Here is a 27,027-nt window from a genome sequence, read left to right on the forward strand (position 1 = left end):
TTCGACACCTTGTAGAGTCCATGCCCTGACAAATTGAGGCTGTTCTGAGGGCAAAAGGGGGTGCAACTCAATATTCGGAAGGTGTTCCTAATGTTCTGTACACTCAGTGTACATATGTTGTCATTTCATGGGGCACTGAATGACACAGAGTGTTGCTGGTCCGATAGTTTTTTTTTAACATCATTTTAACATTATGCCCTATGCAAAGCTGCAAAAAAAGTTTTCCCCCGGACTTTTATTTTGAATACAAATTCTGAAAACCCGAAGTCTTAATGTGGATAGGATATAGCTAGTGTGTTGCTGACATGACCCTAATCCTGCTGTGTCTGGTCTGGGGTTAATGGAGCACTGCAATAAATGTTTAAATGTAGTAGTTGTGCATATTTTGGCCATCTGACAGATACATCACTTTTTTAGTCTGTGGCTGAAAAAAGGGAGTTTTCGCCCTCCCAAGTATGGGTAACTGCAGAGTTGTGCTGCGTTCTTATGAAGAATCTCAAATATAAAATATATTTTGATTTGTTTAATACTTCTTTGGTTACTATATGATTTCATATGTGTTATTTCATAGTTTTGATGTCTTCATTATTATTATACAATGTAGAAAATAGTCAAAATAAAGAAAAACCCTGGAATGAGTAGGTGTGTCCAAACTTTTGACTGGTACTGTATGTGTATATATATTATTTTTTATTTTTGCCTGTTTTGCATGTTATTTTGGCATTAATACATGTCACATTTCAGTTTGTAAACAATGTAAAATAAATAAATTAAACATTGAGTTAATAAAGCCACATACAAACTTGGTCTCTTTTTTTGTTTTCTTGAGTAAGGCAGCTCCAAAATGCAGGTGTTTCAGCCTAGCTCAGTGCCTTCTGTGGTGGTGGGACAGCCAGCGGAAAATACGAAGCATTGCTAATGGTAATTGGTAATGTTCTCTAGTTGCTCTGTGATTGGCTCAGTGTTTTGTCACTCATGGGGACACTACGTCACTGCAAAATCTACGGGTAGAGGTTGAAAATTAGATTTTGATCTAACTTTATTAAGCGTTGAGCTATCTTTATTAAACGAGCACCACTATTTATTCATCACAGACATTCACCAGAGTAGCCTATTCTCTGGACAGATGAATGAGTAGAAAAGAGACTGTGCGTAAAGTAGATAATCCTACACAGGCCTGCAGTGTGATGTTATATTATTCCAACAATTAATGTATGGCATCTTTTATTCTTATGATTTATCATCACCATGACACAATACTGACTTTTCATGGATAAAGACAATCTACCAACATCATCCACCTTTAATGAAAAAGAAGATTACAGTTTGTTTGCATTTATTATTTAATTAATGGATACTTTACAATATTCTAAACCAGGGGTTGGAACCAGTTCAGGGAACAGAAAAGAAAACCGGAATTTCAAGGAACAGAACCAGAACTGACAACGAAAGTGATCTATACTGTTCCGAAACAGAACAGTTATTTTAAAAGCATGGGAACTGGTTAATAATGTTATTTTACATTCCAGGCATTTTTTCCCGTCCCTATGCACTCAGAAATGTATTCCAGTGTCTGCCTGCTGAAAATCTTTGCCAGTGTGTGTGTAGGCTACATTCCCCCTCCTCTCCCACTGAAGCCTGCATAGTCTACTGTAGCTACTGACATTACAGGCGCGATTCAGACATTACGGAGAGAGAGGTTTAATTAGAGAACATTGATTAACTATTTCAATGCTAGTTAAGGATACTATAGTTATCACGTTTCACATTGGATTTATTAACTACAAAAAAGGTAAAACATGTTTTTATTTTAATTCTGGTGCTGTTCTGCACACACAAGCTTGTTAGCTAGCTCTGGCCTAGCTTTCCAAAACTCTAGAAGGCATGATCTGTACTGTAATGGAAGTGAGAGTCATGATTAAGGGATAGTTCTGGTCCAACGTTAGCTGAAGTTCAAAGATTTTCAAAGTTTCATCATAGAAGCCGCTCCTTCGTAGGCGTACTTCTGTGGGCCTAATTCAGATAATACATGTCATAACAGATAATACATGTCAAAACAGCTAATACATGTCATAACAACTAATACATGTCATAACAACATGATGCCCAGCGTGTCATGGTTCGAACCGGTTCAGAACTTTACTTTGCTGGAATGGAACAAAAAACAGTAACGGTTCTGTTCAGAACGAAATGATTGGAAAATACTTTCAGGTTCCAAACCCTGTTTTAAAGACTGGTTCCGTCCAGATCATGACATAACAATAGACTTCATGTCAATAGAAACCAGCCCTTCTACTGAGTTTAATCATGTATACAAAATATCCATAACTGAATTCTCCTGGAGTCTATGGACTTATTTTGTATTCAATAGAATAGCCCATAGGGCCCATGGTCAAATGTAGTGCACTACAGAATAGGGCCCATGGTCAAAAGTAGTGCACTACAGAATAGGGCCCATGGTCAAAAGTAGTGCACTACAGAATAGGGCCCATGGTCAAAAGTAGTGCACTACAGAAAAGGGCCCATGGCCAAATGTAGTGCACTACAGAGGGAATAGTGTACCATTTGGGACATTCAGCCCCAGTATATACTATATATAGACTCAGCCCCAGTATATACTATATGTAGACTCAGCCCCAGTATATACTATATGTAGACTCAGCCCCAGTATATACTATATGTAGACTCAGCCCCAGTATATACTATATGTAGACTCAGCCCCATTATTCAGCTCAAGTCAAAAATAGATTATGCTACTATGAACTGTTTTACATTTAAATGTTAGTCGTGTACATGGGCATACGTACCTTTAAAGGGACATTTCAAAAACATTCTACTACATATTTATCATCTCAAGCACCACCCCAACATCAACATATGTGAAAATGACACGTTTCTATGTTTGTAGTAAAAAAAAGATAAAGGAAGATACTTTTGTAGTGGTAAGCGACGAAGTGTATGTGGACACCTGCTCGTTGAACATCTCATTCCAAAATCATGGTCAAATGTAGTGCACTACATCCAGGTCGTATAATTCCATCCAGGTCAGGAGGAGGAGTCAACCAATGAATTATAGTCCTGAGCTAACATTCCACAACTGCAGGTAGCAGTAAATCACTAACCTTGGCTTTGTACCTGTTCAGACTATACACACTGCAGCACATTAGGAGGTGGTATCCTGTTCAGAAGTAATTCATAAAATAAATTATGCTTGGGTCAAGGCCAGGAACAAAGGCTTAGGCCCGGACTGGCAACCTGGTTTACAATGAGACATGTATAGTTAACGTAAAACCAATCAGGCTTTAGGCCTGGGCATAGCACTATTACAGCAACCACTATAGTTGTTAATGATCTTGTCTCGATCTCATCTAAATACGGATGATACTATTACGTTAAGGAATTACCCCGACTGCTGACCTGGCTGTGACAAGGCTACAGTCGGATTTTACAGTTGTGCAGGAAGCTCTTAATGATTTAAAACTCAAATGGTGCTGCCCATGACCATGCTGTCACAGAAGATGCTACTGCAAGGATAGGTGTGAATTTCAATACCTATAAAGTTGCTTATGTATCCTCATTAGACCTTTATTTCACGTCACTCTCCTCTCCCTCAACGTCTTTATTTTCTCCCTCCTCCTCCTCCTCTTCCTTGACAATCACATTGAAAGCACAGGCAGGCTTCCCTCCAATGTGTATTTTCTCATGACTTTTAAGACTTCTTAGCTGAGTGAAACCCCCCCCACACTGAGAGCAGTGGTAAAGCTTCTCACCTGTATGTACTCTCTGATGTTTCTTAAGGTTTCCTGGCTGACTGAAACTCTTACCGCAAAGAGAGCAGTGGTAAGGCTTCTCCCCTGTATGTATTCTCTGATGTTTCTTAAGGTTCCCTGGCTGACTGAAACTCTTACCACAAAGAGAACAGTGGTAAGGCTTCTCCCCGGTATGTATTCTCTGGTGTTCCTTAAGGCTTCCTGAATAATTAAAGCTCTTCTCACATTGGGTGCAGTGGTAAGGCTTCTTTCCACTATGTACTTTCCCATGTCTCTTAAGGTTTACCTTCTCGCTGAAACCCCTCCCACATTGGGAGCAGTGGTAAGGCTTCTCTCCAGTGTGTACTCTTTGATGATTCTTTAGATTACTTGAGGAACGGAAACTCTTCCCACATTGATGGCATGGGTAACGACCACGACCAGGTAGTCTTGATGTATCTGGGTCAACTACACTACTATTGTCCTCCTCAACTTCTCGCTTTTCCTCCATTTTGATTTCCCTCTCACTACCCTCCTCTTTGACAATCACATTTAAAGCACAGACAGGCTTCCCTCCAATGTGTATTCTCTGATGACTTTTAAGACGTTGTAGCTGAGTAAATCCCTCCCCACACTCAGAGCAGTGGTAAGGATTTTCTCCCGTGTGTACTTTTTGATGATTCTGTAGATTACTTGAGGAACGGAAACTTTTCCCACATTGATGGCAGGGGTAACGACCACAACCAGGTAGTGTTGATGTATCTGGGTCAACTATACCACTGTTGTCCTCCTCTTCCTCAACTTCTCGCTTTTCCTCCTCTTTGATTTCCCTCTCAACCTCCTCCTCTTTGACAATCACATTTAAAGCACAGACAGGCTTCCCCCCAATGTGTTTCCTCTGATGACTTTTAAGACGCCTGAGCTGAGTGAATCCCTCCCCACACTGAGAACAGTGGTAAGGCTTCTCTCCACTGTGTGATCTCTGATGATTCTTTAGGTCTCCTGCGAAACGAAAATTCTTTCCACACTGTGAGCAGTGGTAAGGTTTCTCCCCTGTATGAATTCTCTGGTGTTTCTTAAGGCTTCCTGGTTGACTGAAATGCTTCCTACAAAGAGAGCAGTGGTACGGTTTCTCCCCTGTATGTACTCTTTGGTGTTCCTTAAGGCTTCCAGAATGGTTGAAGCTCTTCCCACATTGGGTGCAGTGGTAAGGCTTCTCTCCACTATGTAATCTCTCGTGTCTCTTAAGGTTTGCTTTCTCACTGAAACTCTTCCCACATGCAGAGCAGTGGAAAGGTTTCTCTCCAGTGTGTACTCTTTGATGATTTTTTAGAATAGTTAAGGAACTGAAACTCTTCTCACATTGAGGGCAGGAGTAACTCCCACGTCCAGGTAGTCTTGATGCTGTGGAACTGGGCTTGTTGACTGAATCTGGGTTGGGGATCTCTCCTGTAAGAATATGAACATATATATGGTCAGAAACTGACAAAGAAACAAAGGCTTTAAGCTTACCAATGCAGGATTCAACATTAATTTGGATTAACAGAGGATTGAGATAAATACTTTGCAAGGGGCTTGTTGCATAGCATCACACATAGATAATGCCATTGTGAAATTACAATGCATTGCCAAATTGTCGGTAGACACTCGCCTTCCCTCTTACACATACAGAAGCCTGAGGGGTATAATACAAAGCAGAATCAAAGAGTTAGCCAGCTAACTTGCCTAAATATTCAGAAATATATATATTTTTTGAAAGATAAACTTGAAATTGGGATGGTCTAATTGACTTAACAACCAAAAACATATCTAAGTTACCATTTATTAATTAACCAGAAAATCAATAGTTATTTTTGATTGTTCAACTCTCTGAAACAAAGAGGATCTTAGCCTGAATTTACCTGAGTCAACAGAGTCCCTGTCCTCCTCTCTCTCTTCCTCCTCCCGCTCATTGATTTCTCTGTCCTCCTCCTCCTCTTTGACAATCACATTGAGTTCCACTGTTTGATTGCAGTCACCCAGCTTCACTGACAGCATCTCTGGACCCCGCTGTGAGCTTCTCTGGGCTGGAACACCACAACCAGAACCTGGTTCAGACATGGTAGGCTGGAGGTGGATCTAAAAGAGGAGACCGAAAGAGTTCAGGGTGATTTTTACAAAGTATACACAGAGGAAGAGGAAGAGAGAGGCCCAACGCGGCTGCAAATCTGTCTCCCTCCAGCAGGTGCCGTTTTCTCGTTGTTTTGCCCACCAAGCAGGGAGTTTTGTATGGAGGTCAATGAGAGTGAGTCGATTTTCTTCAACAACAAAAAAGTGCTTATTTGCTACACAAGGTTTACTTGATCGAATAGAAGTTGTGTCATCCTTATGTCGTTACGAATGTACTGATAGAAGTAGGACATGTGACATGCGAGACACAACTTTTAGAAAAAACACTGGAGTCTCGAGATGGCCATGCATATTCACGGCATGACGCTAGGGCTCTCAAGAGGGTGGTGTGGTCTGCACAACACATCATCGGGGGGCAAACTACCTGCCCTCCAGGACACCTCCCGCACCCGATGTCACAGGAAGACCAAAAAGATCATCAAGGACAACAACCACCCAAGCCACTGCCTGTTCACCCTGCTACCATCTAGAAGGGAGAGACAGTACAGATGCATCAAAGCTGGGACCGAAAGACAGAAGCTATTTTTCAATCTCAAAGCCATCAGACTATTAAACATCACTAACACAGAGAGGCTGCTACCTACATACAGACTTTTCCATATCTTTATATGTATATATTCTTACTACATTCCTTTACTTAGATTTTAGATTTGTGTGTATTAGGTAGTTGTTGTGGAATTGTTAGACTACTTGTTAGATATTACTGCACTGTTGGAACTACAAGCACAAGTATTTCGCTACACTTGCATTAACATCTGCTAACCATGTGTATGTGACCAATAACAATTGATTTGATCCATCACTCTCCATTGAATACAGGCGGTTGATGTCAACAACCCTCATCAAATATTCAAAAAAGGATTACAATAATGAGATGTATCGACCAATTCAAAGAAAGGATAGGCGGGAGCTAGACAGCCCACTGTGCCACTTTGTGGACAACCACTCCCATTATTAGGGCGGAGAGACCTGTATCTTGTCACTATATCCAGTATATCCATGACAGGACTCTTATTCTGAAGGATTCCAAAAGATCCTTGACCTGGAAGTATTCTGTTATTCTTGCCTGTTTCACAACTGTATTTTATTATTTTGATGGAAACCCGAATTTTGCATCTTATGTTGCTACAAGTTATGTCCGCATTCCTTCTTAATTCGCTTGAAAACTTAATGGAAAAAGTGTTACGCCTTGATCACACCAAAAGTATCATTGTATTTTGGTACACCAGAAGTACATTCATTCATATCCAATGGGACACTGCGTTTGCTTTACAGCATTGCCTTGAATTGATCGAACGCATAAAAGTGTATGCCTGGACGGATTGACAGAAATGGTAGCTGAAGGTTGAACTGTTGCTGCATACCATTGCGCAAAATCACTGTAGGTGTGTTCGAAGCATTAGGATTCGACGTTTGCATAAACCGGTAGCTGGTGTTGTGCCAAGAAAATGCAAGAAAATTTAGAATTGCGTGCGTGCGTGTTCACGCATTAGGGGGGCTGATTTTCGGCACAACACCTGCTAACGTTAGTTTAGCAACGTTTAGTCCTGCTAATTTTGCTAGCTAGTTACTTAGATAGCTAAAACCAAATGTTTTATTTATTTAACTAGGCAAGTCAGTTAGGAACAAATTCTTATTTACAATGACGGCCTACCAAAAGGCCTGTGGCTAAACAATGAGCAGCCGGTTATCTAATTTCTCGCAACAGTCATTTTACTCACGATGACACGACAGCTGGCTAACTATGAATTAAAAGTCACACTTCAACCGTGACCCTGAAATAAAGTTAGCATGTTAGCTAGCTAACTACACTCACGGGTTGGACGGGAGATGTGTTGGGAGCTAACTGGCTAACGGCTGGCTAGCTGGGATAACAACAAAGCCAGGCCGCAGCAACCACTGCCGTTTCATCGTGGAATATGTTGGTTTACAGACCGTGCTACAAGCATAATTTAAAAACATGTTAAAAATGTGCAATAGTTACCTGGAACTGATTTCCTGTAGCTAATTGTTTGGCTGAAAAGAACTTCAGGAAATTGTTAGGTCTCGTAGAGCAAGCGGGGAAAATGTATCCACTTTCCGAGTGAGTTTGGTCTGGATTATGAGATGCTGCAGGAAATGTTCGTGAGTGTCGTATCAGCGGTGTCATTGTGCATGTTTTACCGGCCTCTGACGGAAAGAAGTCAGGCAAAACAAATGCAAATAGATTTAAACTAAAACAAGACAGCTATCATTACATTCTATCTGCAGTGTGATGTTATATTATTACAACAGTGTACAGCATCTGTTATCCGTATTTATTATCATAATGTTACTATCAAATCAATTGTATGGGTCACACATGGTTAGCAGATGTTAATGCGAGTGTAGCGAAAGGCTTGGCTTCTAGTTCCGACAGTGCAGCAATATCTAATAAGTAATCTAACAATTCCACAACAACTACCCAATACACACAAATCTAAAGGGATGGAATAAGAATATGTACATATAAATATATGGATGAGTGATGACTGAGAGGCATAGGCAAGATGCTGTATAGATTGTATAAAATACAGTATATACATATGAGTAATGTATGTAAACATTATTAAAGTGGCATTATTTAAAGTATTTAAAGTGACTATACTGACATCAATATAGACAATCTACCAACATAATACAGGATTTCGCGACATTCTTTTCTGATTTCTGCGCCCAAAAACGCTTGATTTTGTGGCAGCTTTTCTGAAATTCTGCGATACATTTTGCGGTGTTTTTTTCCTTCACGTTAATTTCATATAAAGCAATTAAGTCATATGTGCTCAGTTTTGGGACGATTTTAAGCAGAATACATAATACAAAAACAATTAGAAACATTTAAAGTGCTCAAATTTTCCTGAACAAACAGCTCTTTTTCTGAACAAAAAAGGGGTGGAAGCTAGCTCAGAGTTCCAACATTAAAAAAAATGCATGCCTCCATAATCTGTAAGTACTAAAAAAGATTAAACTAGGACAAAAGAAACACCTGGGGTCCAATCTGCAATTAAGACATATTATATCTCAAGTTCATCTTCCATGAAAACAATTAGAGACAAAGTGATTTTTTGAACAAACAGCTCTTTTTCTGAACATAACGAGAGGTGGGGGAGTGACCAAGGGCCAGGCTCATCTACGCCTATATCTCAATGTAATCATATTATTATTTGACACTGCTGGTCATCTATGAACATTTGAACATCTTGGCCATGTTCTGTTATAATCTCCACCCGGCACAGCCAGCTTCTACACCTGCATTGCTTGCTGTTTGGGGTTTTAGGCTGGGATTCTGTACAACACTTTGTGATATCAGCTGATGTAAGAAGGGCTTTATAAATACATTTGATTGATTGATTGATTCATCCTGCTCCATATCAACTGCTCCACTGCGGAGCCAAATCAAATCAAAGTTTATTTGTCACGTGCGCCGAATACAACAGGTGTAGACCTTACAGTGAAATGCTTACTTACAGTCTCTAACCAATAGTGCGAAAAAAAGGTATGTGTGTGTGTGTGTAGGTAAGTAAAGAAATAAAACAACAGTAAAAAGACATTTGAAAATAACAGTAGCAAGGCTATATACAGACACCGGTTAGTCAGGCTTATTGAGGAAGTATGTACATGTAGGTATGGTTAAAGTGACTATGCATATATGATGAACAGAGAGTAGCAGTAGCGTAAGAAGAGGGGATGGCGGGTGGTGGGACACAATGCAGATAGCCCGGTTAGCCAATGTGCGGGAGCACTGGTTGGTCGGGCCAATTGAGGTAGTGTGTACATGAATGTATAGTTAAAGTGACTATGCATATAAGATAAACAGAGAGTAGCAGCAGCGTAAAAGAGGGGTTGGGGGGGCACACAATGCAAATAGTCCGGGTAACCATTTGCTTACCTGTTAGGAGTCTTATGGCTTGGGGGTAAAAACTGTTGAGAAGCCTTTTTGTCCTAGACTTGGCACTTCGGTACCGCTTGCCATGCGGTAGTAGAGAGAACAGTCTATGACTGGGGTGGCTGGGGTCTTTGACAATTTTTAGGGCCTTCCTCTGACACCGCCTGGTGTAGAGGTCCTGGATGGCAGGCAGCTTTGCCCCAGTGATGTACTGGGCCGTACACACTACCCTCTGAAGTGCCTTGCGGTCGGAGGCCGAGCAATTGCCGTACTAGGTAGTGATGCAACCAGTCAGGATGCTCTCAATGTTGCAGCTGTAGAACCGTTTTGAGGATCTCAGAACCCACGCCAAATCTTTTTAGTTTCCTGAGGGGGAATAGGCTTTGTCGTGCCCTCTTCACGACTGTCTTGGTGTGTTTGGACCATTCTAGTTTGTTGGTGATGTGGACACCAAGGAATTTGAAGCCCTCAACCTGCTCCACTACAGCCCCATCGATGAGAATGGGGACGTGCTCGGTGCTCATTTTCCTGTAGTCCACAATCCTCTCCTTAGTCTTGGTTACGTTGAGGGATAGGTTGTTATTCTGGCACCACCCGGCCAGGTCTCTGACCTCCTCCCTATAGGCTGTCTCGTCGTTGTCGGTGATCAGGCCTACCACTGTTGTGTCGTCTGCAAACTTAATGATGGTGTTGGAGTCGTGCCGGGCCATGCAGTCGTGGATGAACAGGGAGTACAGGAGGGGACTGAGCACGCACCCCTGGGGAGCTCCAGTGTTGAGGATCAGCGTGGCAGATGCATTGCTACCTACCCTCACCACCTGGGGGCGGCCCGTCAGGAAGTCCAGGATCCAGTTGCAGAGGGAGGTGTTTAGTCCCAGGTTCCTTAGCTTAGTGATGAGCTTTGAGGGTACTATGGTGTTGAACGCTAAGCTGTAGTCAATGAATAGCATTCTCACATAGGTGTGCCTTTTGTCCAGGTGGGAAAGGGCAGTGTGGAGTGCAATAGAGATTGCATCATCTGTGGATCTGTTTGGGCGGTATGCAAATTGGAGTGGGTCTAGAGTTTCTGGGATAATGGTGTTGATGTGAGCCATGACCAGCCTTTCAAAGCACTTCATGGCTACAGACGTGAGTGCTACGGTTCTGTAGTCATTTAGGCAGGTTGCCTTTGTATTCTTGGGCACAGGGATAGTCCCTGTGCCCAAGAATGGTCTGCTTGAAACATGTTGGTATTACAGACTCAATTAGGGACATGTTGAAAATGTCAGTGAAGACACCTGCCAGTTGTCAGCACATGCCCGGAGCACACGTCTTGGTAATCCGTCTGGCCCCGCTGCCTTGTGTATGTTGACTTGTTTAAAGGCCTTACTCACGTCGGCTACGGAGAGCGTGATCACACAGTTGTCCGGAACAGCTCATGCGCTCATGCATGCCTCAGTATTGCTTGCCTCGAAGCGAGCATAAAAGTGATTTAGCTCATCTGGTAGTGGAATTCCAGGTCTCCGGCAGCCTCTGGAACTGCCGGTCTGCGGCCAACAAGGCAGAGTTCATCTCAGCCTATGCTACCCTCCAGTCCGTCGACTTCTTGGCGCTGACGGAAACATGGATTACCACAAAAAACACTGCTACTCCTACTGCTCTCTCCTCGTCTGACCACGTGTTCTCGCATACCCCGAGAGCATCTGGTCAGCGGGGTGGTGGCACTGGAATCCTCATCTCTCCCAAGTGGACATTCTCTCTTTCTCCCCTGACCCATCTGTCCCATCCTTTGAATTCCATGCTGTCACAGTCACTAGCCCATTCAAGCTTAACATCCTTATCATTTATCGCCCTCCAGGTTCCCTTGGAGAGTTCATCAATGAGCTTGACAAGTTCCTTTCCTGAGGATGGCTCACCCCTCACAATTCTGGGTGACTTTAACCTCCCTACGTCTACCTTTGACTCATTTCTCTCTGCCTCCTTCTTTCCACTCCTCTCCTCTTTTGACCTCACCCTCTCACCATCCCCCCCTACTCACAAGGCAGGCAATACGCTTGACCTCATCTTTACTAGATGCTGTTCTTCTACGAATCTCACTGCAACTCCCCTCCAAGTCTCCGACCACTACCTTGTATCCTTTTCCCTCTCGCTCTCCTCCAACACTACTCACTCTGCCCCTACTCAGATGGTATTGTGCCGTCACAACCTTCGCTCTCTCTCTCCTGCTATTCTCTCCTCTTCCATCCTATCATCTCTTCCCTCTGCTCAATCCTTCTCCAACCAATCTCCTGATTCTGCCTCCTCAACCCTCCTCTCTGCATCCTTTGACTCTCTATGTCCCCTATCCTCCCGGCCGACTCGGTCCTCCCCTCCTGCTCCGTAGTTTGACGACTCATTGCGAGCTCACAGAACAGGGCTCCGGGCAGCCGAGCGGAAATGGAGGAAAAGTAGCCTCCCTGCGGACCTGGCATCTTTTCACTCCCTCCTCTCCACATTTTCTTCCTCTGTTTCTGCTGCTAAAGCCACTTTCTACCACTCTAAATTCCAAGCATCTGCCTCTAACCCTAGGAAGCTCTTTGCCACCTTCTCCTCCCTCCTGAATCCTCCTCCCCCTCCCCCCCTCCTCCCTCTCTGCGGACGACTTTGTCAACCATTTTGAAAAGAAGGTTGACGACATCCAATCCTCGTTTGTTAAGTCAAACGACACCGCTGGTCCTGCTCACATTGCCCTACCCTATGCTTTGACCTCTTTCTCCCCTCTCTCTCCAGATGAAATCTTGCGACTTGTGATGGCCGGCCGACCAACAACCTGCCCGCTTGACCCTATCCCCTCCTCTCTTCTCCAGACCATTTCCGGAGACCTTCTCCCTTACCTCACCTCGCTCATCAACTCATCCTTGACCGCTGGCTACGTCCCTTCCATCTTCAAGAGAGCAAGAGTTGCACCCCTTCTCAAAAAACCTACACTCGATCCCTCCGATGTCAACAACTACAGACCAGTATCCCTTCTTTCTTTCCTCTCCAAAACTCTTGAGCGTGCCGTCCTTGGCCAGCTCTCTTGCTATCTCTCTCAGAATGACCTTCTTGATCCAAATCAGTCAGGTTTCAAGACTGGTTATTCAACTGAGACTGCTCTTCTCTGTGTCACAGAGGCTCTCCGCACTGCTAAAGCTAACTCTCTCTCCTCTGCTCTCATCCTTCTAGACCTATCTGCTGCCTTTGATACTGTGAACCATCAGATCCTCCTCTCCACCCTCTCCAAGTTGGGCATCTCCGGCGCGGCTCACTCTTGGATTGCGTCCTACCTGACAGGTCGCTCCTACCAGGTGGCGTGGCGAGAATCCGTCTCCGCACCACGTGCTCTCACCACTGGTGTCCCCCAGGGCTCAGTTCTAGGCCCTCGCCTATTCTCGCTATACACCAAGTCACTTGGCTCTGTCATATCCTCACATGGTCTCTCCTATCATTGCTACGCAGACGACACACAATTCATCTTCTCCTTTCCCCCTTCTGATAACCAGGTGGCGAATCACATCTCTGCATGTCTGGCAGACATATCAGTGTTGATGACGGATCACCACCTCAAGCTGAACCTCGGCAAGACGGAGCTGCTCTTCCTCCCGGGGAAGGACTGCCCGTTCCATGATCTCGCCATCACGGTTGACAACTCCATTGTGTCCTCCTCCCAGAGTGCTAAGAGCCTTGCCGTGACCCTGGACAACACCATGTCGTTCTCCGCTAACATCAAGGCGGTGACCCGATCCTGTAGGTTCATGCTCCACAACATTCACAGAGTACAACCCTGCCTCACACAGGAAGCAGCGCAGGTCCTAATCCAGGCACTTGTCATCTCCCGTCTGGATTACTGCAACTCGCTGTTGGCGGGGCTCCCTGCCTGTACCATTAAACCCCTACAACTCATCCAGAACGCCGCAGCCCGTCTAGTGTTCAACCTTCCCAAGTTCTCTCACGTCACCCCGCTCCTCCGCACACTCCACTGGCTTCCAGTTGAAGCTCACATCTGCTACCATGGTGCTTGCCTACGGAGCTGTGAGGGGAACGGCACCTCCGTACCTTCAGGTTCTGATCAGTCCCTACACCCAAAGAAGGGCACTGTGTTCATCCACCTCTGGCCTGCTCGCCTCCCTACCTCTGCGGAAGCACAGTTCCCGCTCAGCCCAGTCAAAACTGTTAGCTGCTCTGTCACCCCAATGGTGGAACAAGCTCCCTCACGACGCCAGGACAGCGGAGTCAATCACCACCTTCCGGAGACACCTGAAACCCCACCTCTTTAAGTAATTCCTGGGATAGGATTAAGTAATCCTTCTAACCCCCCCACCCCCCTCCCCAAAATATATAGATGTACTATTGTAAAGTGGTTGTTCCACTGGATATCATAAGGTGAATGCACCAATTTGTAAGTCGCTCTGGATAAGAGCGTCTGCTAAATGACGTAAATGTAAATCTATAAAAGACATTCCCTCTGGTTGCACATTTAACATGTTGATAGAGATTTGGTAGAACTGATTTAAGTTTCCCTGCATTAAAGTCTCCGGCCACTAGGAGCACCGCCTCTGGGTGAGTGGTTTCCTGTTTGCTTATTTCCTTATACAGCTGACTGAGTGCAGTCTTAGTGCCAGCATCTGTTTGTGGTGGTAAATAAACAGCCACGAAAAGTATAGCTGAGAACTCTCTAGGCAAGTAATGTGGCCTGCAATTTATCACAATATACTCTACTTCAGGCGAGCAAAATCTAGAGACTTCCTTAGATTTCGTGCACTAGCTGTTGTTTACAAATATGCACAGACCGCCCCCACTCGTTTTAACGGAGTGTGCTGTTCTATCCTGCCGGTGCAGCGTATATCCCGCTAGCTGAATATCCATGTCGTCATTCAGCCACGATTCCGTGAAACATAGGATATTACAGTTTTTGATGTCCCGTTGGACATCCGGCTCTTCGTCCTCTGCGTCGCTTCCTTTTGCGAATAATTGGGATGTCTGCCCTGTGGGGTGTTTGGAGGATATCGTGTGAGTCCTGCTTGTTGCTGAAAAAATCTTTGTCTAATCCGAGGTAAGTGATCGCTGTCCTGATATCCAGAAGCTCTTTTCTGCTGTAAGATACGGTAGCAGAAACATTATGTACAAAATAATATACAAATATCGCGAAAAAAACACAGTAGCACAATTGGTTAGGAGACCGTACAACGGCGGCCATCTCCTCCGGCGCCATCTTGTGGTAAATGAAGACCAAGGCTCGTAGGTTGTTGTTAGAGGTCGATCGCCTACAGCTGGACAACACAAGCTTGTAGACACTGTTGCTTCGCTCAGCAACAGCTGAGTTTGAGACTGCATCTTTGTAGTGTTTGGCCAGGATGCTCAGCACAGGAAGGCTCTCTTGAAGACCATCCCAGAAGATATCCAAATCTACAACCCCCATTCACTGTGGCTCTCAGTGCTGCTGGTCCTACATTGGTCAAGAAGGTATTCAGTTCATCTCGTGGTGCTTTACTGAAGCCTGGAATAGCCTTGTAGCTGGACACTCTGTCAACCATAAACACAATGTGATGTGGATCAAACACCCTAACTTCTTGGAGAAACTCCATGGCAGGCTGTCCATCTGACATGTACAGTGAGGGAAAAAAGTATTTGATCCCCTGCAGATTTTGTATGTTTGCCCACTGACAAAGAAATGATCAGTCTATAATTTTAATGGTAGGTTTATTTGAACAGTGAGAGACAGAATAACAACAACAAAAAATCCAGAAAAACGCATGTAAAAAATGTTATAAATTGATTTGCATTTTAATGAGGCAAATAAGTATTTGACCCCTCTGCAAAACATGACTTAGTACTTGGTGGCAAAACCCTTGTTGGCAATCACAGAGGTCAGACATTTCTTGTAGTTGGCCACCAGGTTTGCACACATCTCAGGAGGGATTTTGTCCCACTCCTCTTTGCAGATCTTCTCCAAGTCATTAAGATTTCGAGGCTGACGTTTGGCAACTCGAACCTTCAGCTCCCTCCACAGATTCTCTATGGGATTAAGGTCTGGAGACTGGCTAGGCCACTCCAGGACCTTAATGTGCTTCTTCTTGAGCCACTCCTTTGTTGCCTTGGCTGTGTGTTTTGGGTCATTGTCATGCTGGAATACCCATCCACGACCCATTTTCAATGCCCTGGCTGAGGGAAGGAGGTTCTCACCCAAGGTTTGACGGTACATGGCCCCGTCCATTGTCCCTTTGATGCGGTGAAGTTTTCCTGTCCCCTTCGCAGAAAAACACCCCCAAAGCATAATGTTTCCACCTCCATGTTTGACGGTGGGGATGGTATTCTTGGGGTCATAGGTAGCATTCCTCCTCCTCCAAACACGGCGAGTTGAGTTGATGCCAAAGAGCTCCATTTTGGTCACATCTGACCACAACACTTTCACCCAGTTGTCCTCTGAATCATTCAGATGTTCATTGGCAAACTTCAGACGAGCATGTATATGTGCTTTCTTGAGCAGGGGGACCTTGCGGGCGCTGCAGGATTTCAGTCCTTCACGGCGTAGTGTGTTACCAATTGTTTTCTTGGTGACTATGGTCCCAGCTGCCTTGAGATCATTGACAAGATCCTCCCGTGTAGATCTGGGCTGATTCCTCACAGTTCTCATGATCATTGCAACTCCACGAGGTGAGATCTTGCATGGAGCACCAGGCCGAGGGAGATTGACAGTTCTTTTGTGTTTCTTCCATTTGCGAATAATCGCACCAACTGTTGTCACCTTCTCACCAAGCTGCTTGGCGATGGTCTTGTAGCCCATTCCAGCCTTGTGTAGGTCTACAATCTTGTCCCTGACACCCTTGGAGAGCTCTTTGGTCTTGTCCATGGTGGAGAGTTTGGAATCTGATTGATTGATTGCTTCTGTGGACAGGTGTCTTTTATACAGGTAACAAACTGAGATTAGGAGCACTCCCTTTAAGAGTGTGCTCCTAATCTCAGCTCGTTACCTGTATAAAAGACACCTGGGAGCCAGAAATCTTTCTGATTGAGAGGGGGTCAAATACTTATTTCCCTCATTAAAATGCAAATCAATTTATAACATTTTTGACATGCGTTTTTCTGGATTTTTTTGTTGTTATTCTGTCTCTCACTGTTCAAATAAACCTACCATTAAAATTATAGACTGATCATTTCTTTGTCAGTGGGCAAACGTACAAAATCAGCAGGGGATCAAATAATATTTTCCCTCACTGTACTTTGTAAGTTTTTTCCCTCTGCATTGCTGTATGCCTCTTAAACAGTGCTCAAGATTTTTTGTTTTCACAGCAAAAGGCAAGTCGTTCACTGGGTTAAAGTAGCGTAAACAAGCCTCATATTGTAGTTCTTTGTTGGCTGCAACATTTATCTTCAAGTCTTCTAAATAGTGAAAGATTTTTGTTGTCACGGGGCGTCTACTCTGGAAGATGTCGAGAAGCTGCAGGATGACTTTACACGTGTCTGCCATGATGTTAAGCTGAATCTGCAGCAACTGAACCAGCTCGTGGTCTTGTAGCATCTCATGGAGTTTCTCTACAGACTGTGGTGCACTTTGGCCACACACCTGTCAATGACACGGAATAAAAAAAGAGGAAGATAGGAAATTTGACTATGAAATAACATCACGGCATAAATACAATGATATGACAATGACTTAAGCAATTGTAGAATGCATGTAGATTTATATCATACCTGTATTTCCATCTCCATTTGTATTTATTTGACCTTTATTTAATGAGGCAAGTCAGTTAAGAACAAATTCTTATTTACAATGACGGCCTACCAAAAGGCAAAAGGCCTCCTGCGGGGACGGGGGATTAAAAATACTAATAAATTAAATATAAATATAGGACAAAACACACATCACAACAATAGAGACAACACTACACAAAGAGATCTAAGACAACGACACAGCATGGCAGCAACACATGACAACACAGCTTGGACCCATTGTAGAGGCCAAACTGCTCGAAGTGGTACTGCACTGCTGAGAACCATGAGTTCCAGCGTGTTGCACATGGATTGGGAGCCATAGTCGCTCTCTTCCGTCCTGCCAGGTTGTTGGTGAGGAAGGTAAGGTATCTTCTTTTGCGTGCCCCTGCCTGGTAAAACATCTGCGAAAAAACTTAGGGAGTGCTTTCCACAAACATTCATGCTATCAGATTCATAATGTGAGCCATGCATGTTATGTGCAGGGAGTTGGGGAACAATGACTGAAGTGCAGCTTTGTGGGCTTTCTTCATGTACACAGCATTGTCTGTGTCAAAGACAAAGACGTCATCATTGGAGATATTGCAGTCTTGTAGACATTTCACCACCGCCATGGAAACTGTTGAATGTTTGCACTGCTCTAGAAACACTGTCTGCGAGGTAGCCAAAAATTCTCCCCGGGGTATCCTTTTCAAGTGGTGCGATGAGGATGTTTAGTACACATCTTCCTTCAACATCTGGAGTTTCATCAAAGATGACTGCCACTGGCTTCCCTGCAAGATGTTGCTTGAGTTCTTCCTTCACCTTCAAGTAGACATCTCCCAAGTACTTTTCCTGTAGCTGGTGGTATCCAGGGATGGCACCTCCATTGATGACTTTCTCCTTCAGAAACTGCCTCATTGAGGAGTGATCACTTTTGGAAAGGGGCATGTTGACTGCTGTGCAAGTGTGTACCCAATCTTCACAAATCTGAAAAACAACAATTGCACCAATTAATTAGACCAAATATATTCACTCACACACACCTCTCCATCAGGCTTGGGGCTTGCTATCAACACAAGATGCACCTCCCATTCCTACTCCCATTCTCTCTCAAACAAAACAAATAGATTCAAAGCTGATCAATCGCTTTCAATTTGAGCATCGATTTTTGTCGTCGTCAAAATTCTTGTGTGATTTTTTTCTGAAAGGGTCGTAAGGGAGATGAAGAACAGAAAACGTAAAAATAGAGTATTGTGGTTGATATGTACTTTTAAACGGTATTACCATTTTCTTTTTAAATCCAGAAAGATTGTGCTTTCGTCATACGTATTAAGTTTAATACGGCAAAGCTGACAAATTGCACTCAGCGCTTTGAGCAGCGCTCTCCATAGACAGACTGGGGAGAGCAGAGTGCCGACCACCCTACTAAAGCCAAGGTTAGTGGAGCAAAAGTTTGAGTGAAGCCACTCACCTTGATTCTTTCAGCGCTTGCCACAGTCTTCCCTGCTACCACTTCAGTCATGGTGATCTGCCGCTGCTGTGGGAACTGTTCTGACATTCTCATATACTTTGCTGATTCGAAGTGACTGTTGATTGTCGACCTTCTCTCGTGTTCCAGCACAACGTTGCACGGAGTGCAAAAAAATGTCCAACCACTTTCGTGTAAAACATTTGGAAAGTGTTTCACACGGTCTTTTAGCTGTTATTTTTGTTGGCAAATGAGATTGATTTGGATGATTTTGTGAACGATCGCATTTTTCTCTCATGCCATGCCCTGAAAACTCAACAACTCGAGCCACTATAGACAATAGGCCACGTGCTTTTATTGAAACAAAAGACAGGCTAGTTCTTTATCGCCATATGCTCTAAAATTCATTAACTGTACATCATTCACAACGCTGTAGGCTACTTCAAAATAACACTGTACATAACTCAAGATCTAAGACTTGAAAAATTATCTTTTTTAAATTCACGTTGAGAAATGTGAGGAGGGTGAGCACAAATGTAGAATACTGTCATTATGGCTACGTTTACACAGGCAGCCCAATTGAGTTTTTTTTCTCTCCATTCATTGGTCTTTTGACCAATCACATGACACTTTTTCACATCAAATCTTGGCTGCTTGTGTAAACTCAGCCTATGATCCTACATTGATTCAGTTTTGATCTAACTTTATTAAATGAGCACCACTCTTTATTCATGACAAACATTCTCCGGTGTAGCCTCTTCTCTGGGAAGCTGAACAAGTAGAGCAGAGATTTTGTGTAAAGTAGATAATCCACTCTCCATTCATCACAAACATTCACCAGAGTAGCCTCTTATATTTAAGCAATAAGGCCAGAGGGGGTGTGGTATATGGCCAATATACCACGGCAAAGGACTGTTCTTATGCCCGACGGAAAGCCGACTGCCTGGATACAGCCCTTAGCGGTGGTATATTGGCCATATACCACAAACCCCGAGGTGCATTATTGCTATTATAAACTGGTTACCAACATAATTAGAGCAGTAAAAATACATGTTTTGTCATACTGTCTGATATACCAATGGCTGTCAGCCAATCAGCATTCAGGGCTCAAACCAGCCAGTTTATAATATTCCAACAATGCAGTGAGTGTATGGCATCTTTTATTCTTATGATTTATCATCACCATGATACAATACTGACTTTTCGTGGATAAAGACAATCTACCAACATCATCCACCTTTAATGAAGAAGAAGATTACAGTTTGTTTGCATTTATTATTTAATTAATGGATACTTTACAATATTCTAAACCAGGGATTTGAACCAGTTCAGGGAACAGAAAAAAAATATCAAAGAACAGAACCAGAACTGACAACGAAAGGGATCTATACTGTTCCGGAACAGAACAAACCAGCCCTTCTACGGAGTTTAATCATGTATACAAAATATCCACAACTGAATTCTACTGGAGTCTATGGACTTATTTTGTATTCAATAGAATAGCCCATAGGGCCCATGGTCAAATGTAGTGCACTACAGAATAGGGCCCATGGTCAAATGTAGTGCACTACAGAGGGAATAGGGCCCCAGTATATACTATATATAGACTCAGCCCCAGTATATACTATATACAGACTCAGCCCCAGTATACAGGCCTATTTGTGAACTTCCAATACACTCAGAAGTAAAAGAAGATGAAGATAGCCCTAAATGGTGCTGCCCATGACCATGTTGTCACAAAAGACACCATTGCAAGGATAGGTGTGAATTTCAATACCTATAGAGTTAGCTTATGTATCCTCACTTCACATCACTCTCCTCTCCCTCAACTTCTTTCTCTTCTTGGACAATCACATTAAAAGCACAAGCAGGCTTCCCTCCAATGGATATTCTCTCATGATTTTTAGACTTCTTCGCTGAGTGAATCCCTCTCCACACAGAGCAGTGGTAAGGCTTTCCACTGTGTGATCTCTGATGATTCTTTAGGTCTCCAGCAAAACGAAAATTATTTCCGCACAGTGAGCAGTGGTAAGGTTTCTCCCCTGTATGAATTCTCTGATGATTTGTAAGGCTTCCTGAATGATTGAAGCTCTTCCCACATGTGGTGCAGTGGTAAGGCTTCTCTCCACTATGTACTCTTTCGTGTCTCTTAAGGTTTACTTTCTCACTGAAACTCTTCCCACATTGGGAGCAGAGGAAAGGTTTCTCTCCAGTGTGTACTCTTTGATGACTCTTAAGATTACTTGAGGTACTGAAACTCTTTCCACATTGAGGACAGATGTAACGATCAGGCAGTCTTGATGTGTCTGGGTCAACTACACCACTATTGTCCTCCTCTTCAATTTCTCTCATTTCCTTCTCATCAATTTTCTTCTCATCGTTCTCCTCTTTGACAACCACATTGAAAGTACAGGCAGGCATCTCTCCAATATGTATTTTCTGATGGCTTTTAAGACTTTTTAGTCGAGGGAATCCCTCCCCACACTGAGAGCAGTGGTAAGGCTTCTCTCCACAGTGTGCTCTCTGATGATTCTTTAGGTTTCCAGCGAAACCAAAACTATTTCCGCACAGAAAGCAACGGTAAGGCTTCTCCCCTGTATGTATTCTCTGATGTTTCTTAAGATTTCCTGGCTGACTAAAACTCTTCTGACAAAGAGAGCAGTGATAAGGCTTCTCCCCTGTATGTACTCTTTGATGTTCCTTAAGACTTCCAGAACGATTGAAGCTTTTCCCACACTGGGTGCAGTGGTAAGGCTTCTCCCCACTATGTACCTTCTCGTGTCCCGTAAGGTTGAATTTTTCACGGAAACTCTTCCCACATGTGGCACAGTGAAATTGTTTCTCTCGAGTGTGTACTCTTTGATGATTCTTTAGATTACCTGAGGAACAGAAACTCTTCCCACACTGATGGCAGGGGAATCGACCAAGACCAGATAGTCTTGATGTATCTGGGTCAACTACACCACTAGTTTCCTGCTCTTCCTTAATTTCTCTCTTTACCTTCTCAGCAATTTCCTTTTCATCCTCCTCCTCTTTGACAATCACATTGAAAGTACTGGCAGGTTTCTCTCCACTGTGGGATCTCTGATGAGTCTTCAGGTCTCCTGCTCGACTGAAACACTTTCCACATTGAGGACAGGGGTAACTCCCACAACCAGGTAGTCTTGATGCTGTGGAACTGGGCTTGTTGACCAAGTCTGGATTGGGGCTCTCTGCTGTAAGAATATGAACAGATATAGAGTAAGAAACAGACAGAGGAACAAAGTATTTTAGCTTAATGCAGGATTCCACATTAATTAGGATTAACAGTGTATTGAAAGAGATACTTTGCAAGGGGCTTGTTGCATTGCACATAGATAATGCCGCCATTGTCAAATTACAATGCATTGTGCAATGGTCGGTAGCCATTTCTTTGGGGCACTTGCCTTCCCTCTTACACATACAGAAGCCCGAGGGTTATACTACAAAGCAGAATCAATGAGTTAGCCAGCTAACTTGCCTAAATATTCTGAATTAACATTTTATTCGACAACCAAAAACATATGTTTACATTTCTTAATGAACCAGAAAATCAATAGTTATTTTGGGTGGTTCAACGCTCTGAACCAAAGAGGATGTTAGCCTGAATTTACCTGAGTCAACAGAGTCCCTGTCCTCCTCTCTCTCTTCCTCCTCCCGCTCATTGATTTCTCTCTCCTCGCCCTCCTCCTTGACAATCACATTGAGTTCCACTGTTTGACTGCAGTCCCCCAGCTTCACTGACAGCATCTCTGAACCCCGCTGGGAGCGTCTCTGGGCTGGAACACCACAACCTGGTTCAGACATGGTAGGCTAGAGGTGGATCTAAAAAAGAGGAGACCGAAAGAGTTCAGGGTGATTTTCACAAACGTAGATCGTGGTATAGCTCCAGAAAAGACAACAAAAATGTATCTAAGCCAGCTAACCACACATCCCCTCCAGCAGGAACCCTTTTTCCATAAAATAAATATAGAAATGACGGCAACAGCCAGTCAGATTAATCTATAAGTAAAGAAAAACACTGGCTGTTGAGTACAAGCATATACAGTTCAAATTCATTACTAATATCTGATACACTCAGTGATTGAAATTACCACCCCATCCTCAGTAGCCTATTCAAACATTCGCCTATAGGATATTAGGCAACACAAGCATTTTCTTGTGTTAGAATTAGGGGCAATTCCTAGGTAACAGAGTGATGTAGACACAGAGTTGTCAATTTAAAATGTATGAAAAACCAATGAATACAAAGTTAAACAAACCATACAACTCCATGCACAAGGACTAATTTTAACAATTTACACAGAAAATTCTACAAAGTTTAGTAACAATGGCGGCACCAAACAGCAAAAACTGTCAATCTGCACTGTTTTCGTCTAATTTTCAGTGGAAATTGTTAATAGTAGTCGAGAACTGTTTTTTTCGTGTGTATTTTACCCCCTTTTTCTCTCTCTCTTTCGTGATATCCAATTGCGATTATATTACGAAAAAAGAGACGCTTCTGTGGGTGTAAACTCATTGGACTTGGAAAGGAGAAGTGTTCCTGAGTAGAATGGACCTTTTACTGCAGCACAACATACAGATAATTGTGGAAGGTGCAATAAATGATAGGAGTACACACATTGTTGACCATTTAGACTTGAAAAAAATAAACAAAACGAACAAACAAATCACATAATATCTTATAGAAATACTTTTATGTACAAAGTATACACAGAGAGGAAGAGGAAGAGAGAGGCCCAACTCGGCTGCAAATCTGTCTCCCTCCAGCAGGTGGCATTTTTCTCATTGTTTCACCCACCAAGCAGCGAGTTTTGTATGGAGGTCAATGAGTGTGTCGATTTTGGTCAACAAAAAAAGTCATGGCTTATTTGCTGCACAAGGTTTACTTGATCGAATAGAAGTTTTGTCATCCTTATGTTGTTACGAGTGTACTGATTGAAGTAGGACACGTGACATGCGAGACACACAACTTTTAGAAAAAACATTGGAGTCTAGAGATGGCCATGCATATTCATGGCATGACGCTAGGGCTCTCAAGAGGGTTGTGTGGTCTGCTGTTATGTGAATTTCGTTATCAATGTTCATAAACTTCAATTAATCTATAGTCTGCAACCCAGAGTTTGTAAGATTCTGGTTGAATGAAACAGACGAGAGTCCCAGCTTACAATAGTCAAAATGTTTATTCACGAGGGTACTCTGAAGTCCATTACACAAAGACATCCATTTTATACTTCCACACAAACAGTAGATATCCTACGCCCATACATACACACGAACAGTAGGTGAGTTCTGTGCTTCTCCAGAGTTCTCACCACTGTGTATCACTACCCAGCGCTGTTCATTCCATTCCCCTGAGATTAGAGGAACCTTGAAATTGACTCCCTGTCCTATCATAAGTTTCTCAGAGTTCTAGCCAGGTCGGGTAATTGTTCTCGGTATTTTCTTAGACACACACATTTATCTCCCTCCCAGTCCAACCTAGTTGGACTTATGTTTAATACTTTCATTATCCCTTATACATGCTACATAAACTATAATCCCTAATGGTTACGTTTCAGGGTAGAATTATTTAATAATTATCTTTAAAACAAATTATTTTATCATCTGCACAACGCATCATCGGGGGGCATACTACCTGCCCTCCAGGACACCCGATGTCACAGGAAGGCCAAAAAGATCATCGTTTGCATAAACTGGTAGCTGGTGTTGTACCGAAAATCTCCCCCATGCCAGAATTCTCCCTCCCCCCTTCGCGTGAAGGCGCACACACTCAATTCTTCATTGCTGCGACTTGCTTCCTAGTTGAGATTTCTGATCAGTTAGGCTGCGTTTCATTACATTTTTTATGTCGGTTTGATCGCGGGGCAGGCACTAATGTCTGCAGTTGTCGGTTTGGCTACTTGTTTCAAGTGTATTAGTCTATAAATACATATCTTTGCCAAACTTCGTCATTTCTCCCATGTCTTATTTGACTAGTAGTAGTTGTTCTGAAATGTTTGCTTGCGTACATTTTACTCCCTCTTCTGTGTTTAATATAACACACAAACATACATTATTCATTTCGGTTGCATATCCTGACGTGAAGTTTGTTCTATAGAAAGCATTTGACTCTGTTGTGCCACAGAAAGTATTTGACTAGTGACAAAATAAGGAAATTATAAGGGGGGGATTTCTGCAGGCAAGAAAATGTAGAATTGCGTGCATGCGCGTTCACGCATTAGGGGGGGCTGATTTTCGGCACAACACCTGCTAACGTTAGTTTAACAACGTTTAGTCCTGCTAATTTTGCTAGCTAGTTACTTAGATAGCTAAAACCAAATGTTTTATTTATTTAACTAGGCAAGTCAGTTAGGAACAAATTCTTATTTACAATGACGGCCTACCAAAAGGCCTGTGGCTAAACAATGAGCAGCCGGTTATCTAATTTCTCGCAACAGTCATTTTACTCACGATGACACGACAGCTGGCTAACTATGAATTAAAAGTCACACTTCAACCGTGACCCTGAAATAAAGTTAGCATGTTAGCTAGCTAACTACACTCACGTGTTGGACGGGAGATGTGTTGGGAGCTAACTGGCTAACGGCTGGCTAGCTGGGATAACAACAAAGCCAGGCCGCAGCAACCACTGCCGTTTCATCGTGGAATATGTTGGTTTACAGACCGTGCTACACGCATAATTTAAAAACATGTTAAAAATGTGCAATAGTTACCTGGAACTGATTTCCTGTAACTAATTGTTTGGCTGAAAAGAACTCCAGGAAATGGTTAGGTCTCGTAGAGCAAGCGGGGAAAATGTATCCACTTTCCGAGTGAGTTTGGTCTGGATTATGAGATGCTGCAGGAAATGTTCGTGAGCGTTGTATCAGCGGTGTCATTGTGCATGTTTTACCGGCCTCTGACGGAAAGAAGTCTGGCAAAAAAAAATCTGCAGTGTGATGTTATATTATTACAACAGTGTACAGCATCTGTTATCCTTATTTATTATCATAATGTTACTATCAAATCAATTGTATGGGTCACACATGGTTAGCAGATGTAAATGCGAGTGTAGCGAAAGGCTTGGCTTCTAGTTCCGACAGTGCAGTAATATCTAACAAGTAATCCAACAATTCCACAACAACTACCCAATACACACAAATCTAAAGGGATGGAATAAGAATATGTACATGTAAATATATGGATGAGTGATGACTGAGAGGCATAGGCAAGATTGTATAAAATACAGTATATACATATGAGAAATGTATGTACATTTTAGTCATTTAGCAGACGCTCTTATCCAGAGCGACTTACAGTAGTGAATGCATACATTTCAATTCATATATTTTTTTCCCCTTACTGGCCCCCCGTGGGAATCGAACCCACAACCCTGGCGTTGCAAACACCATGCTCTACCAACTGAGCCACAGGGAGGATCAGTTGTAAACGTTGTTAAAGTGGCATTATTTAATTATTCTACCAACATAATACAGGATTTCATGACATTCTTTTCTGATTTCTACTTCCAAAAATGCTTGATTTTGTGGCAGCTTTTCTGAAATTCTGTGATACATTTTGTGATATTTTTTCTCTCACGTTCATTTCATATAAAGCAATAAAAAGTCATATGTGCTCAGTTCTAGGACGATTTTAAGCAAAATACATAATACAAAAACAATTAGAAACATTTCAAGTGCTCAGATTTTCCTGAACAGCTCTTTTTCTGAACAAAAAAGGGGTGGAAGCTAGCTCAGAGTTCCAACATTAAAAAAAATGCATGCCCCATAATCTGTAAGTACTAAAAAAGATTAAACTAGGACAAAAGAAACACCTGGGGTCCAATCTGCAATTAAGACATTATATCTCAAGTTCCTGGAATAGCCTTGTAGCTGGAATAGCCTTGTAGCTGGACACTTTCAACCATAAACACAATGTGACGTGGATCAAACACCCTAACTTCTTGGAGGAACTCCATGGCAGGCTGTCCATCTGACATGTACTTTGTACGTTTTTTCCCTCTGCATTGCTGTATGCCTCTTAAACAG

General features: G+C 42.9%; 2 protein-coding genes across 4 annotated transcripts in view; both read right to left on the reverse strand.

Annotated features, from left to right (window-relative positions):
* Positions 1-1,207: 1,207 nt before the first annotated feature.
* LOC106594864 (zinc finger protein 345) lies at positions 1,208-19,069 on the reverse strand. Its single transcript, XM_014186251.2, has 6 exons — positions 18,983-19,069; positions 18,250-18,498; positions 17,239-17,383; positions 7,903-8,087; positions 5,651-5,867; positions 1,208-5,198 (listed from the first exon to the last, which is right to left on the reverse strand). Exons 1-6 carry the CDS (start codon positions 19,067-19,069, stop codon positions 3,586-3,588), a joined length of 2,496 nt encoding a protein of 831 aa, XP_014041726.2. The 3' UTR covers positions 1,208-3,585.
* Positions 19,070-20,065: 996 nt separating this feature from the next.
* Positions 20,066-27,027, reverse strand: part of LOC106595283 (zinc finger protein 345-like) — a 51,656-nt gene continuing 44,694 nt past the window's right edge. The window contains exons 1-3 of one of the 3 annotated variants that reach the window (XM_014186272.2): positions 25,714-25,911; positions 22,612-22,822; positions 20,066-22,191 (exon numbers count right to left, since the gene is read on the reverse strand). In XM_014186272.2, the coding sequence (XP_014041747.2) occupies positions 20,780-22,191; positions 22,612-22,804 (1,605 nt within the window). In that variant the 5' untranslated portion in view covers positions 22,805-22,822; positions 25,714-25,911 and the 3' untranslated portion in view covers positions 20,066-20,779. Of the gene's footprint in view, positions 22,195-22,611; positions 22,823-25,713; positions 25,912-27,027 lie in introns of those variants that run through there. The other 2 variants (XM_014186259.2, XM_014186265.2) reach the window with 2 other exon arrangements.

The sequence above is a fragment of the Salmo salar genome, chromosome ssa02, assembly GCF_905237065.1.
Source record: "Salmo salar chromosome ssa02, Ssal_v3.1, whole genome shotgun sequence".
Classification (NCBI taxonomy): domain Eukaryota; kingdom Metazoa; phylum Chordata; class Actinopteri; order Salmoniformes; family Salmonidae; genus Salmo; species Salmo salar.

Coding starts and splice junctions, on each gene's coding strand:
- LOC106594864 (XM_014186251.2), bottom strand. CDS start 19,069: ATGTCAGAACAGTTCCCACAGCAGCGGCAGATCACCATGACTGAAGTG. Junction 17,384..18,249: donor CAGATGTTGAAGGAAGATGT/GTACTAAACATC, acceptor TGTCATTGACAG/GTGTGTGGCCAAAGTGCACC. Junction 5,868..7,902: donor CTACAGGAAATCAGTTCCAG/GTAACTATTGCA, acceptor CTCCTCTTTTAG/ATCCACCTCCAGCCTACCAT.